A 16,028-nucleotide genomic window follows, 5' to 3' on the forward strand; every position below is an offset into this window, starting at 1 on the left:
GGAAGATTGTTAAAATAGCTATTTTTTTCCTAAATGATGCAAAGCTAGCAAGTGATGCTCATAACCTATGGCATATATTTTCTCCTGATTACATGTATTACAGTTCTCCAGATCACTTATGTATTCTTAAACACTATGGATTTCAATGGCATCAAGTGCCATTTTAGATGACCCTCAGTCATCTTGACCCTTGAAAATGACCTAAAAAGTTTACCTCCCTGCTTGTGAAGAGTTTGTTGGATATGACTGCTACAACAGGCAGGACTGAGCCTTTGGCATGCCCCTGCCTTCTTTGAGTGATTGCCAATGTGTGCCAAATACTGAATCTGGCACATGGTGCTGGCTGCACCTCACTGGCAGAGAACTAACTCAAAGGCTTTCCAGCTGGTCACCATACGCCCAAATAGTTGGAGGAATCAACCTTAGTTCTTCCATCCATGTTTTCAGGTCAGTAGTCTATTTCCGTTCAAATAAACGTATCTTAAGGGGAAAACTGTCATACGGATAGGTTTGGTAAGGCTGCATGCCTCACACTTGCTCTCAGGCAAGTGTGTGGAGGACAGAAGCTAACATTTGCAGTTTCTTTTTTAAAAAAGAAAAAAAGCAACTGGAAAAGTTGAAGAACATTAAGGCACAACTGAGGCAAAGTTAAGCAGATTTAAGTCTCAATTATTCCACCTGTAGAGAGTTTAGCACGTGCTGAAGTTTACCACTGAAATCAATGGGATGCCAAAATGCTTAATGCTTTGCCAGGATTGTACCCTATTTGTTTTAAATCGTAGGTACCAGTGTTTTATTCTCCAGGTTTGTGTGTGCATTGCTGTGGTTCTAGCAGAGCACCAGGCATGCAAGAGCCTATAAATTTCCATGAAAAGGAAAACACCTGGATAATGCAATAAGGAACATGCAAACATATGGAGCTGTTCACATGATCACAGTGTCGTTAACCCCACCATGCGTGCCAGCTGGATTTTGCTAATTACCTTTGTTGGTGCAACAAGGGTAATTAGTGAGCCATGGGCTGTTGTTGGGTTATTTGAGGGTTGCTGCCTCCTGCCCCACCCAAACAAGCCATACCACCTGAGTTCAGATGACAGGGCAAGCTGTGCCAACAGGGGCAAGATCTACACTACTGATTTATAATGGTTTATAGCAGTTTTTACAACTGTACAGGCCCAGGACACATTGCTTTCAAAGTGTTATATCCTGCTTGGTGTAGATCTGGCCTGGGGTAATTAGCAAAGTCCAACTGGCACATGCGGTAGGGGGAAAGAAGCCACCATGGTTCATCATGTGGACTGGTTCACTGAGTCAGACCATTGGCTCACCTAGCTCAGCATTGTTTACACTGACCTGCAGTGGCTCTCCCAAAGGATCTTTTCCTAGTCCTGCCTACCAGCAATTGGACCTACTGCATGCAAATCATGTGCTCCACCACTGAGCTACAATTCCTCCTTAAGGCTGAAGGATATTTGGTGTGTTTCCCACATATAGGAGGAACTGGAAAGCATCAGCCTATGTAGACTTCTGACTGGACCGCAACAATTACATATTTATATTGTGGCTATTGTAACCACTGCAATTAACTCTAATAAAGTTTGAACATAATCTACTCCAGGAATCTGCAGCCTCCCTCTAGCATAGCATGGGGACAAGTGGCATTTGGTTTTTAATTTATGTGTTTGATACTGTTTTTATTGTTTTGCTTTCCTTTGTAGTTGTTTTGGATGTTATTTTAGCAGAATTCATGACTAGCAAGTTTAAAAATAATCATAAGATACTGCAGAAATGTAATCTGTGCACAAATTTGCAGTGGCTGAGTTTGGATGGAGTTACAAAAATAAAGTCAGATTTAAAACAAAGAGCTAAAAATACAGAAAATAAAACCATCCTTAAAAACAACAACCATGTTGTTTATTTATTTCAGTATGCAGCAGATTTTTATTCTGGCAAAAGCATCAGCTCATGTTTATGAAATTTCATTATTCCAAAACAAGAGGTGGATCTTCAAAACCCAACTCAGACACAAAATAAATCCCTGAAAAAAATGTGGAATAGCAGTTCCCCACTGAATCATCTGGCAAAGGTACCATCAGCACTGTCTTCAGGCTGGTAAGCTTGTGAAAGGTGCACATTCTTAACTCTACAAGCTACTTGGGGACCAATGAAGACCCCTAAAGGCACACACAAAATGCTGAAATATCACCTGCCCAGTGAAATTAAAGGGACTTTGCATTTGTATGTCCCATTACTTCACTGGAGGATTTGTGGAGAACATCCCAACAGATTGTGCTTAATATGGGGGGGGGCACTCATAGAACATTTTAAAATCTATTTTCCATTCCATTTGATGGCAGTTTGTTTGACTGAGCTGCTCAAGGACTGACAGTCATCCAGTAGCAGCAAAGAACTGGCAATGCTTTTTGGCCCATGGAAGAGAAAGATCAGCAAAATGATTCCAGGCTACAATCCAGCCAAAGCACATTTAACACCATTATTTCAAGGATGGTTTTAGGGGGGTTTTCCCACCAAAATCAATGAGAAGTGCTTAACTTTGACTGGAACATGCCTAAAGTTTTGTATATTTTATATAAATTTATGTTTTAGATATAATATTTCAACATTAATTTTAGTTTCCATTTTAAAAACCTTTTTACCCCCAGCAGGATGCAAATGGCACATCTACAAAACACAGAATTTTAACTCAAGAGTTACCTGAGACCCTGTAATGTGAAAGACAAATAGACAAAAGGAAGGATATGATATAAAGAACAGTCCCCTGAAAGGAAGTACAGTTAGATTGGCTACTACGAACATTGGGAGGGGGGGAAAAACAAGCAAAACTACTCTAAAACTCACCATCTCTACACTGGTTGCTAAGATATTTTATAGGGACATATAACAGCACTAGTACATACTACATGAACACTGATCACTTTTTAAAAACCTCATATATGCATGTATAGGATACAAGAGGATACTAAAGGTTACAATTTTGCCAATTATTGAAGACATATTTTTCTCCCTCATGTATAGTGCATTCATAATAAACGGGTTATTTCTATGGAGTTCATTGAATGTATTCTTACAAGATCTATCTTCAATCTACTCAGTAGGTTAAAAACTATTTTAAGATTAATACCTGTATATCACTGCACATATTGCAGTGCAATGTTATGGGGTGTGCTGTGTGCAATAACACAATGCAGTTTATGAATGGTGTGCCAAGGATCTAAATTCTTGCTCTTCCTTGTTTTACATTGTCCCTCTGCTACTGCAAGTTGTGATGGTGGTTTATGGCATATGGGTTTGGAATGGTCATGGGGTGGGAGTAGGGGAACAAAAGCAAAGTATGTACACCTCAAGATTGCTGTCTTGAGGAAGAATTTGTCTTTCTGAAGTTATGCATTGTATATAATAACAACAACATTTATATAGACTAACTTCAGGGTTCAGCTATTTCACTCACCCTGCTGGCTGAAAGAGAAGAATACATCGACAGGCTGTATAAAGAACTTCGTTAAAAAAAATAGCAGGGGAAAATCACACAATTGAACTACACAGTTAAACACGAATAACTGTTTTGTATGTGGAAGCTAGGATATTCATACTTCTGTAGCAATATAAAATTAGGCACAAATTATATGATGGCTTCTTGAGAAGGAGAGATTGTAAATAAAAGTGAAGGAAAACATATTTGAGACAAATATAAAATTAGGACTTCCTATTTTCTCTCTCTCTTCCATTTGCCAATAAAATTAGAATATAAAAAATACTCAGTAACTGAGGCTTTATTGAAAAGAGAGGGCCTTAAATTATTAACTGAAATGTGTAAAATTAAGACAGGGGTGCCCATCTGCCTCAGGTTGGCACTCTTTTGCATTAGATTTTAAAACAGATACAGCTTTCTCTCACATAGTACACGTCATCAAGCTCTTGTTTTATTTTCCTCCCCATACATGCCTTTAAAAAAAGCTTGAAAGGCTCATTAATCTCTCTCCACACCAATGCCAAGCATCATAATATATTAGTGCACTGTACTGAAAGGCTGTCTCCTTGCATGTTTTAAAAGCAGCTCAGCTAGTGCCAATGTAACTAGCAGCCACTGAATGGAAGACATGTTGGCTGAAACTGGGCCACTTTCAGCTCCTATGGCATAAATATGGAGGACTCAGTGGCACCCTTCTGCATTTGTATTTGATATTACCGAGGTAGGAATCCAGTTCCCATATGTTACATTCTATTCGCAGCTGCATCCTGCAATGTTCTATTGTTCCATACACCCAATTCTAACTATATGTGTGTGTGTCAAGCATAACAAACCTGGGTGCAGAATAGGGAGGCCATAGCTCAGTACAAGAACGCACGTATTCATGTATGATGTCTCAGCTTTAAACCTCAGCATCTTCAATAAAAGGATGTCAGGCAGTCAGAAAGACTTTGTCCTGAGAGAGCTGGCTTCAAGGCTGGCTTCTAGCCATGACTGGTAGAATAAGCCACTAGCATGACACTATCCATACATCCAGTTTCAACCACACATTATGTTAAGATACTAGGGTGGTTGTAACTTGGGGCAAATAGATATGCAATGGATTTGCCCATATGGTAGCCTAATCACTTGGTTGTAGACTTCAGATAGTTTTACATATTAAGACATCTGGTCTAGATGGTTCCCAGGTCTAACTTAATAACCTTTAAAATCAATGTGCACAGAACCAAAGCAAAATGGTTGTGACTTTTCCACAAGCAGGGAAACTAAGTCAATTGAACCCACCATTTCAGCCCTGTGTTTACTGGTTTTTACATGTCATAAAATAGGCTATAGAAACTTCTGTGTTAAATCAATTTTATGTGAAAAATCCAGTGTGTGTGTGTGTGTGTGTGTAACCAATCAAGATGGGAAGCATGAACCTGCTGCTTCCATCCAGTTTCTGCCCAGCAATGCATATAGTTGCCAACCCATTCATATCTCAACAAAACTGAAGCAGAGGAAATACTCATGGGGTGCCCAGATGGTGCCAGCAACTTGTATTTCACCCATGTGGCTGCAATAAACAAATCAAATTGTGTGAATTAGCTCTAAGAGCAAAATTGGCCCAGCACTCACAAAAACAGTTTCCCAATGCAACTGATTGATTGTCACTGTTTCACAGTGAAAGTATTCCTTTCTGGGCACCACTGTATATAAAGACCAAAATCCAGTACTTAAAGTGGTCTACCTAGTTCTTTACTACAGGCATGCAATTATAAATCTTACTTTCTAAGTAACCACTTTCAGGCACTGTGAGAAAAGAAAGAAAGAAAGAAAGAAAGAAAGAAAGAAAGAAAGAAAGAAAGAAAGAGGAAGGAATGGGATGTACAACATGGCCGCAAGTTAAGGGATTTACTAGCATTGTGTCCCCAGTTCAAAATCTTTCGGTGGTAGCTTAAGTCCAAGGGAAGATGTTCCCAGTGGGTCTATCATATTCTGGTAACGATCACCACGGTGTTTAGCCAGAAATGGCCCCCAATCTGGCTGTGGAGAGCAGACCAACTTGAGCCTCTAGAATTGGGGAGAAAATCAGTTAGAAAAGCAGAACAAAATCAACTGAAATTATTGGTGTTGGTTACTCTACACAGCAAGAGTAAAATATCCTGCTGTTCAGTGATTGTTTTGTGCAAGATTACTAGAGAATAAAGTGTCCAGATTTTAATTATCCAGACTTCGCCATATTCTCTCTTTCTCTGTCTCTTCAACCCCACTACGAGGCCTAGGAAAACAACTCAGGCACCAAGCTCACACACCAAAGGACATGTGCTCAATTATTTAGCCCAATCGTTTGAGCAGTGGGTTGCTGCATCAAAATAATTGGATTTTTGTTTAGCAAATTTCCCAAAAGTATTCAGATGACCAAAAAGTAATATATTGCCGAGAGTGAGCAAAGATTTTAATTATCATATCACAGATTATGTTACATCTATGGAGGTGGGAACCTTGGGTTAATTCTGCAGAGGTAACAGACAATGAAAAGATCTTGTTCATCTTGCCACTGAATTTTTTGTTGAAGATATAATTTGATTGGTGCTTTTTATATAGAAAAAAAGGGAAGAAAACATATTTATGGTGGTTTAAGAGGGAACAATTATATGTTTATTACCTTTTAAAGGGAATCAAGTCTCCATATCAGTTATTTCAATTTCTGCTTAATTACCGGTTTGCAACCCTTGCCTCCCAAATCAACTCTAATGAACTGGGTAGCTTAGAAAATAGTGTGCTAAAAATGAAATAACTGCTGCAGGAAAATTAAATTCCTTTCAAACAAGACATAATGTATTTGGTACTGCTTTGAGCACTATGCTTTCTTTAAAAGAAATAGAAATGGCACTATTTTATACTAGGCAATACCTAAGCCATTTCCAAGCCAGTCCTCTTAAGATTAGAAGTCCAGAAACAAAGTAACTGACCTGAGAGAAACAAAAAAATGAGATGGGGACAAGGAAAACCAAAAGCTTTCTGATTCTGCTGCAATAGCAGGAATTGCAGCAGAATCAAAACAAAACAATGAGCTCTGTATTTTGTTTGTTTTTGCTTTGTTGTAGGAGTACTTGAGTTCTAAAACACCTAAAGTGTGTTTGCTCTTTGCTAGTTTTGGATAAAATGATAATACTGTATGTCTTCAGACTTACAGCCTAGTCCCATAAGGACCAAGGATGTGTTACTAATTACTATTACCTTTAGAAGGCTCTTTAGGGTGTTCTAAATTCTTTACATGCATTATTTCAGCAACAGTTCAGACTACGAAGTGTCTGTTCCACTCATTAAAATCTTTCATTTGACTCCATTATGTCTATAGAACAGATCCTTTCAAATATATATATTTTGAGTCAGTGTGGACTACCATCACTCCATCAGTGAAGAACCATTATTATTTTAATGTTTAGAACAGAGCTGAAATGAATTTGCTCCCTAAAATTCTCTTCCTTTGTAAATGTGTATGACAAATATTCTCCAGGTGCACTCTGGCTGTTCAGATCTTCTGCCAATGTTCTCTGAGCTGTTCCTATATACCAGGGGTGCTTAACCTGCAACCCTCAATGTAATTTCAAAAGCCCTCTGCAAATGATCAGATCAGACCTATGGCAAGAATGATCTGTTCTTTCTCCAGCAGCCCACTTGGCAGGCAGATAGAGGGAGAGGCGAGAGACAGAGAGAGAAAAAAGTGGGTGGCAGAAAGGGAGAGAAAATGAGTGCCCCCACCCTCTTTTGGCTCTGGCCCCACCTAATGCTGGCATCGGTTCTGCCCACTGCCAGAATGTGACCCTGACAGATTACCCATAAGGGAAGGTGGTCCTTGACAGGAAAAAGTATCCCCACCACCTGATCTAGATTTCTGTGGTTCCACAGCCAAGAATTCAAATATTCAACTGGTGTGATTACCTGGATCAAAGCAATTACTTAATTGGAACAAGTCTCTAAATACAGACATACACACTAGCAATAAAAATTAACAGTCGTGTACTTGTAGGCACATCAAGTGCAGACATATGGGACATGTAGACCGTAGAAGACAGATGTGCACTAAAGGTACATTCAACCTCTCCTCCTGAAAATGTCTAAGCAGAAGCACCCTTTGTTATGCTGTTTTAAGATTTTTTAAAAATTGTTTTAAAAGCCTCGTGTGGCGCAGAGCGGTAAAGCAGCAGTTTCTGCAGCTGAAACTCTCCCCACGGCCTGAGTTCGATCCCAGCGGAAGCTGGTTTCAGGCAGCCGACTCGGGTCGACTCAGCCTTCCATCCTCCCGAGGTCAGTAAAATGAGTACCCAGTTACCTGGGGGAAAGGTAATAACGGCTGGGGAAGGCAACGGCAAACCACCCCGCTATAAGGCCTGCCAAGAAAACGTCAGCAAAAGCTGGCGTCCCTCCAAGAGTCAGCAATGACTCAGTGCTTGCACGAGAGATTCCTTTCCTTTCCTTTAAAAGACAGGTTACTTATCTGTAACTGTAGTTCTTCAAGTACTCATCTGCACACTCACACATATGGGCTCTGTGCTTGTGTGGAGCCCAATTTGGAAATCTTCTATAGCTGAGAAAAGTTTAGTGTGAATCCTCCTTCCCCATTTCCAATATCCCTGGTGCATTCCTGATTATTTCCTCAGTTCCTTGAGACTGCCGAACACAGCCTCATAACTGAGAGGAAGTACAACTTGCTTTTCTTCTTTGTGGTCTCTGTGCATCATATATATGGGCAAGTAGCAAACTAACTTATCAATGGTGGGTTTGGTATCCTATTATAAAATGACCAACAGGGCAGCACATCCAAAGGATGAGTCAGTTCTTTCCTGATGTCCAGTCTATAGTGAGTGTGTATAAATTTGATGGTTTCAACCAGGTAGCAGCACAACAGTTCCAGTAGCAAGATGTCCTTAGTGAATGCCACAGAAGTAGTTACTGGCTGCATAGAATGCGCTCGAACAGGATCCAAGAATCATAAAATAGTAGAGTTGGAAGGGGTCTATAAGGCCATCAAGTCCAACCCCTGCCCAATGCAGGAATCCACATTAAAGCATACTGACGGATGGCTGTCCAGCTGCATCTTGAATGCCTCCAGTGTGGGAGAGCTTGTTTCCATTGCCGTACTGCTCTAATAGTCAAGAAGTTTTCCCTAATGTCCAGCTGGAATCTGGCTGTCTGTAACTTGAGCCCATTATTCCTTATACTGCACTGTGGGATGATCGAGAAGAGATTCTGGCCCTCGTCTATGTGACAATCTTTCAAGTACTTGAAAAGTGCTATCATGTCTCCCCTCAGTCTTCTCTTCTCAAGGCTAAACATGCCCAGTTCTTTCAGTCTCTCCTCCTCACAGGGCTTTGTCTCCAGACGCCTGTTCATCCTCACTGTTCTCCTTTGAACCCCCTCTAGCTTGTTTGCATCCTTCATGAAGTGTGGCGCCCAGAACTGAACACACTACTCAAGACGAGGGGAAACAATACCTCGCATGATTTAAAAGCTATACTTCTATTAATGCAGTCCAAAATAGCATTTGCTTTTTTTGCAGCCATGTCACATATTCTGCTTGTGATCTACAACAATTCCAATATCCTTCTCGCTTGCAGAATTGCTGAGCCAAGTATCCACCATCTTGTAACTGTGCATTTGGTTTCTTTTTCCTAGGTGTAGAACTTGGCATTTATCCCTATTAAATTTCATTCTGTTGTTTTCAGCTCAGTGCTCTAGCCTTTCAAGATCACTTTGAACTTTGTTTCTATCTTCCAGGGAATCAGCTATCCCAATTTAGTGTCATCTGCAAATTTGACAAACATTCTTTGCATCTCCTCATCCAAGTCATTAATAAAAACGTTGAAGAGCACTGGACCCAAGACTGAGCCCTGTGGTACCCTGTTCATTATCTCTCCCCAGTTTGAGAAGGTACCATTGATAAGCACTCTTTGAGGGTGATTCTGTAGTGAACGATGGATCCACCTAATAGCTGTTCCCTCTAGCCCACTTTTAGCTAGTTTGCTAATCAGAATATCATGTGGTACTTTGTCAAAAGCTTCGCTGAAGTTAAGATATATTACGTCCACAGCATTCCCACAGTCCACGAGGGAGGTTACCTGATCAAAATGTGAGATCAGATTAGTCTGGCAGGATTTGTTCTTGACAAATCCATGTTGGCTTCTAGTAATCACTGCATTGTTTTCAAGGTGCTTACAGATTGACTTCTTTATCATTTGCAGGAGTTGGAGGCCTGTGAGTTTACAAGCTAGTCTGATGTCATGCACAACCCATGAGGCAAATTTTTGGGATGACACCGATAATCCTTTCCATGGATCCTCCTAAAAGAGGAATAGATGAAATGTTTCAGTCTGACACTTGTAGAAAGCGACACATCAAAAATGTGCAGCTTCATGGTAAATAGCATGATGTGGCTGCAAGTTGGCGGCTGCGTCATATAAACAATAGAACCTGTTTCATGCATCCTGGTGGTGGGATCAATTTTTTCTCCCATTTTGACAAGAGGGTGGTGACTTCAGCGAGAAGGGCAGGTGAAGGTGCAATGATCCTGATGGGTTGTGGTGGGGGAAGAGTAGCAAACTCTATCCTGTATCCCATCTGAACTTTTGAGAGAACACACAAATCCAATGTTCTTAGCCTCTAAGCCTGGAGGCAAAGAGTTACACGGGATCTGAAGATGGGGTGAGAGAAAGAAGGAGGAGAAATGGAGTGGAGGGAGTCAAAGGCATGTTTTCATCCTTCAACCTGCTTGCACTGGGTGTTGCAAAACTTGGATGATAAAAATTAGGTATTTCTGGGCTGTGGTAGGGGACTGGCAAAACTCTTTATCTGCTAAAGGAAAATGTGTTGATATACAGATTGCCAGTATACTGCCTTGGTTGATATGAAGACGGTTGTTGATTTCAGGCCTATTTGCTTACCTGTATTCTTGGCCTTCTGTACAGTATTCCATAGCCTCATCTATCTTTGCATTGAACAACCTGTCACCATTGAATGGCAAATCTTCAATACCTCCTGGGACCGTCCTGAGAGTTGCAACCAGGCATGCCTCCTGAGTGCTATGGAACCAACCATCACTTTAGAAACACTGTCCGCCAAGTGTCCGGGTGTATTGATCTGCTGTATTGGCAAGTGTTCAAATAAAGTCCATACCTTCTCCCACAAGAAGAGTTGATAACAAGGTATCACCACCTGATAGTTCGTTACACAGAGACCAAAAGCCACAGAAGAATAAGTGCACCTGCCAAGCATGTTAAGGTCCCTACCCTACTTGGCTACTGGGGGAGGAATGTGCTTTTTGAGATTTTTCCTCTGAAGGAAAAATCACTATCAGAGTTAGACATAGGGTGGCATAAAAGAAAACCAACATCAGGCTCCAGGACCTTATACGTGTGTTCAAGGCACTTGGAAGTTGGTGATATAAAGGATGGTGTTTTCCAAGTTTTCTGAATGGTTTGAAGTACAGCAGGCAGCACTGGAACGGCTATATGAGAAGCAGCCTATATGGGTGATGCACAGAGGCCACAAAGAAGAATTGTAAGTTGTCTTAGAGGAACTTTCTGGTTCAAGGATGGCTCAAAAATAAGTATATAAATAAATAGTTACAGGCATAGTTACTGTTATCGTCAATGGAATTTTGACTTGTTTGGATCTGCTTGAAATCTATACCAAGCAGATACCAGCAGGCCTACCCAGTTGAATTTTAAGATGCCTTTTTTAATGGTGTGCTGCTTTTAATGATGTACTGGTTTTAAACGTTTGAATTAGTTGTATGTATTTTATGGTGTTTTTATTTGTGTTGTACCCCGCCTCGATCCAGAGGGAGAGGCGGGTAATAAATAAATAAATATATTATTATTATTATTATTATTATTATTATTATTATTATTACCACCAGCCCTGGTAAAAATTAATACATTTACCCTTAAGAGTTGGATCTTTTTATATAAGTCATGGAAGCTGCTTCAGCACTACCTTTTTTTCTGTGCTGCTGGGAAAATATGAGAAGCCCTGGGCCATGTAGGAGGAGCCCATGCTGTGGCTCTTTCCCACATTTGCATTATTCCACTGCAACACAGGCACTAGAGCATGACCAAGCGTTTCCCACATTACCCTGGTGGCACGGGAAGGAATGGTACTTCAGCAGCTTCCACATCATCAGTGTAACATGAGACCACAAGTCATTGGGCCTTTCACACAACTGCTATAGCTGGTGGCCATTTTGAATATTCAAGCCATGGTGGGTGGGCATCATGGCTTATCATGTTGTGCGAACCCAGTGATTGTGGCTTATGCAAGGGTTTAACAAAGCTTGCATAAACCATGGGCTGTTGTTTAACCCTCACATAAACCTTCCTCACTGGGTTTACATGATACGATACACCACAGTGCCCACTCACCATTACCTGAATATTCAATATGTCTGCTAGCATGTGCCACAACCCACTGTGGCTTAAATAAGCCATGGTTGGCTGCAGTGATAGTGTGAACCTGGTTATTGTCTGCACATCCCTGATCCCAATTGCCATCCACTAGGTGCTCCCCAATGGCAACACACCTTTCAGTAATTGTAATCTTTTCTAAACAAGATTTTGGAAACTTGTATAAAGTAACCTGATTCTACATCATTAAAAATATGGGAGATAAGACATAAGGTTTACCTCAATAAATCTGCCAGGGGCTATATGCATTTTGATCACAAACATAATGGGTATCCAGATAACAGAGCAAGCCAACATCAACCATCCTAGTACCATAGACCAGCCTGGGTAGTGGTATGTGCCATAAGTCATTGGTTCCCACTGGTAGAAGCTGAAGCAAAGGATGAACTGGTAAAAAAAAACACATATTTTTATTATCGATACATTTTAATATTAGCCCCATATACCTTATGAAATATATAAACACAACGCAATGTTATTTCTATGAAATGTATTTATACATGCTTTTAAAAAACACATCAATATACAACAATTAGTATGTGTTTGTGATCATATTTGAGACTCCATTGCACTATTGTAAACCTAACATAACTCCACAGAAATCAATGGAATGAAGTTAGATTTACATGAGGGAATGAAATCAGAATCTTGTACCTACAGTAAAAAGCTTTATTATGCAGTCTATTGGCAGTATAGCTTAATGTAATTATCTTGTTAGTCCATTGCACTTACTGTATAAAGAGCAATGCATCTGCTTGTGTTGGTGCATAATTCAGTAACGTCTGTGAATTGCCTACGCATGCAATAATTTCATGCAGAAGATTTATAGCAGTGGTACCACAAAGGAACATATAAAAGTGGCTCATTTTATTCCAGGAGATGTGGATTAATTTAAACTGTAATCTTAATCATTCCAATATATCAAATATTAGGTTTAACAAAGGCCAAAACAAGAAAGAATGATACAGGTTGGCTTTCTGTTTGTCTTGTATACAACACTGCATCTTCAACAATCAATGCAAATCCTAAATCTTACAAATATCACTCCCTGTCAGGTATAGGTTTCAGCAAGTTGTAGTTCAATTTAATTAGAATTAGTTTTGAATATTTGTGCAAGCTTATCTCTGTCAGGATTCTCAGGATTACCAGGATTCTCAGGATTACCTTCCCTGTGATTGTATGTATTATCAACTGCTCAGCGTAAGGGTAGAGTGGTGTTTTTTTTATTGTTGGACTTGTTCTCTGCAGACTCAGGTGGCAGGGAATTCCCCATGCTAAAGTACAAGCACGAGAGTTCTTGTGCTGAAATTTTTACCCACCCTGTGATCTTGTTTAGGCTTTGGCCATGTTCCCTGAGTTACCAATATGTGGCCGCATTTGACTAGCTCCCTTGGGATGGTTTGTTAAGCCTTTCAAGAATTCCCCAAATTTTTGTAAACCGCCCAGAGTTTACAAAACTCTGGTATAAACATGTAATAAATAAATAGATAAATAAATTGTTATTGCCTGAAGGATCATATCAGGAATCTTTCCCTCCCTTGGTTGAGTTCGGAATCCATTTTTGGAAACATTGAGCTGGCAACTGGGAAACCAGGTTGTTATTGTAGTGAGTAGCATTTTGACTGTACGTTACCTCGGAGCCTAAAGCTTTCTGATCATCAATCAGCTTTAAGTATTTCTGAAGTGTGTAACCATTAAGCTTTTCACCATGAGATTTCCCTCAATAAAAGAAATCTCACTGATGTGAGTGTCCTGTGTCAGTTTGCTAGCACATGTGAATGCCAGAGGGAATGGGGGGACACAACACTTCCCTCATGGGGTAGAGCAGCAGCTTTAGGAATGTGGGTGGACTGTGAAACCGCCCAGAGAGCTTCAGCTATTGGGCGGTATAAAAATGCAATAAATAAATAAATATAAAATTCTGCCACACATTGCCTCTCTTGGTTGCTGCTGAGAATTGTAGGTGGTGGGCAGGCAGTTAGCAGGCAGATCAAGATTAGAGATGGGCATGCCTGAATTAGAGATGGCCAGGACTACTAGCAGACCTGGATTACTGCATCTGGAATCTGCAAAAAATTCCAATCTCAAACTGGAATTTGTGATAATCTCAGTGATCCCTCCTCACATCACTCTGGAGTGCTGAACACATGGCATCACAACCTTTCTGAGCTTTATTGTATGTGTGCAGAGATATCTAGTTCATCATTCACATGAAACTAGAAGTATGCTTGCTGCAGCAGAAACAGATTGGTAAAGTAATGGGGCAGCCGCATAAGATAATGTGGCTAATTTGGGACTTTTAAAGAGATAGGCAGGGGTTTCATGTTGCAATCTGGCAACCTTGGGTAGATAATCAAGGCAATGAAACAGAGATGCAATCTCTCTTTTCCCAAACCTAGTCACATTAACCACTTATCTCTCAGCGAATATGCATTTACTATTATGCTATTTACTGTGTAATCTGTACAGCACCATGTACATTGATGGTGCTATATAAATAAATAATAATAATAAATAATAACATATATCCATACTCTTGAGTATTATATTTCAAAAGTTCAAAGTCAGCATATTATTATTTTAACTGGCCTTAAATTTCCATCTTGCCTGATCATTCTCTGAAATATTAGCTGCGGTAGAGACATGCCATTTCAGGTTTCATTAAAGAAAGCAAAATTAATCTAGTTTGGGGTGGGGAGTCAGAAGATTCATGTGTGTGTGTGTGTGTGTGTATGAGAGAGAGTGTGTGCCTCATGTTTTCACCTAGAATAGTAACATTGAAGTGTATTACACTTTTTAAAACATTGAATCAACTGCTTTGCGTTTTTAGTTTTTTTAAAAAAGTTTGCTGCAGATTCTAGTAGTTAAACATAAAAGATTAACATTGCTCTACTTTCAATAAAGTATTCAGCTAGGGAGGAAGGGATGAAAGGTTTTTTTTAAAAAAAATCAGTGGGGATAAAAGATATTTAGAAAATATAATAGCACAGAGTCATGCTCAGAAGAAAATGTAGGGTATTCTTAGCACAGGGATTCAGATTCCAGGCAAAGTGAACATATGGCTCTTCGGTTCTGCCTTTAGAGTTTTGAAATTGGTCATTAATCTATTTTAAAATACACAGATGTAACATATCTTTTTCCCCTTAACACTTCCAAATATAAACTACAACAAATGTGAGACAAACAAGGAAGAATATGTGATACTGGCTGCTTATGTAATAAATACCTTTCTTCCATTCCCACCTACCCCAAAGAAAATATAGGTGCCAAGTGGTCAGCAGTTTAAGGATTGACCTTCATTACTATAGAAATGGTATTACGGATTTCCCTTCCCTTTCTCTACCAGCACCTCCCAAACTAAACACATTCAAGTTTCGAAATTTGAAGCTCCTGAATCAGAGTGACACCTAGTGGCACTGGGAACCAACTACTAGTAAATTGCCCTGGAAATTTCTTTTGTAAATGGCATCTTGTAGTTTGCATTGGAATACATTAGCTGTGCACAGAAAAGAAAAGCCTTGTTTACTAGAACAATTTGTCACAAGGGCTCAGCTTCACTAAGTGACCATGGTTATGAGAGCAACCACTGTTCTAAGGCACAAATGAACCTTGGCAAGCAGTTGCACTATCCACCCTCAAAGACGGGGTTCCTTCTAAGAAAGATGGCAGAATGACTGTTACGCTGGGAAGAGTTTCATGTCATCCCCGTTCAACAAAGCATTTAAACAGAAGGCTTAACTTTAATACACTCCTCAAATCAACTGTCATGAGGTGCTTTTGTGCTTGTGAGTGCCTTGCCAAATATGGATCTTTAGATTCAGTATTTCCAAATAAACTTAGATTTGGAATAGGATGTAGCTTCACATTGGTTAGACTGCATTTCTATATTGTATTTTGTATTTGTGTTTTTAGACTGTTGGTTGTTTTATTATGCTTTTCATGGTTTTAATTTTTGTGAACCGCCCAGAGAGCTTCAGCTATTGGGCGGTATACAAATTTAATAAATAAATCCATCCAATGCCACCCACGGTGCCAGTTGTTTCCAATCCTAACACTGTATCAGGATTTAGGACTCTTCTGAAATTATTTCT

General features: G+C 39.9%; 1 protein-coding gene across 1 annotated transcript in view; it reads right to left on the reverse strand.

Moving 5' to 3' along the window:
• Nucleotides 1–5,369: 5,369 nt before the first annotated feature.
• SLC6A5 (solute carrier family 6 member 5) overlaps nucleotides 5,370–16,028 on the reverse strand; it is a 90,582-nt gene continuing 79,923 nt past the window's right edge. The window contains exons 15-16 of the mRNA XM_063118799.1: nucleotides 12,157–12,324; nucleotides 5,370–5,542 (exon numbers count right to left, since the gene is read on the reverse strand). Of these exons, the coding sequence (XP_062974869.1) occupies nucleotides 5,387–5,542; nucleotides 12,157–12,324 (324 nt within the window). The 3' untranslated portion in view covers nucleotides 5,370–5,386. The remainder of the gene's footprint in view (nucleotides 5,543–12,156; nucleotides 12,325–16,028) is intronic.

The sequence above is a fragment of the Elgaria multicarinata genome, chromosome 2 (genome assembly GCF_023053635.1).
Source record: "Elgaria multicarinata webbii isolate HBS135686 ecotype San Diego chromosome 2, rElgMul1.1.pri, whole genome shotgun sequence".
Lineage (NCBI taxonomy): Eukaryota > Metazoa > Chordata > Lepidosauria > Squamata > Anguidae > Elgaria > Elgaria multicarinata.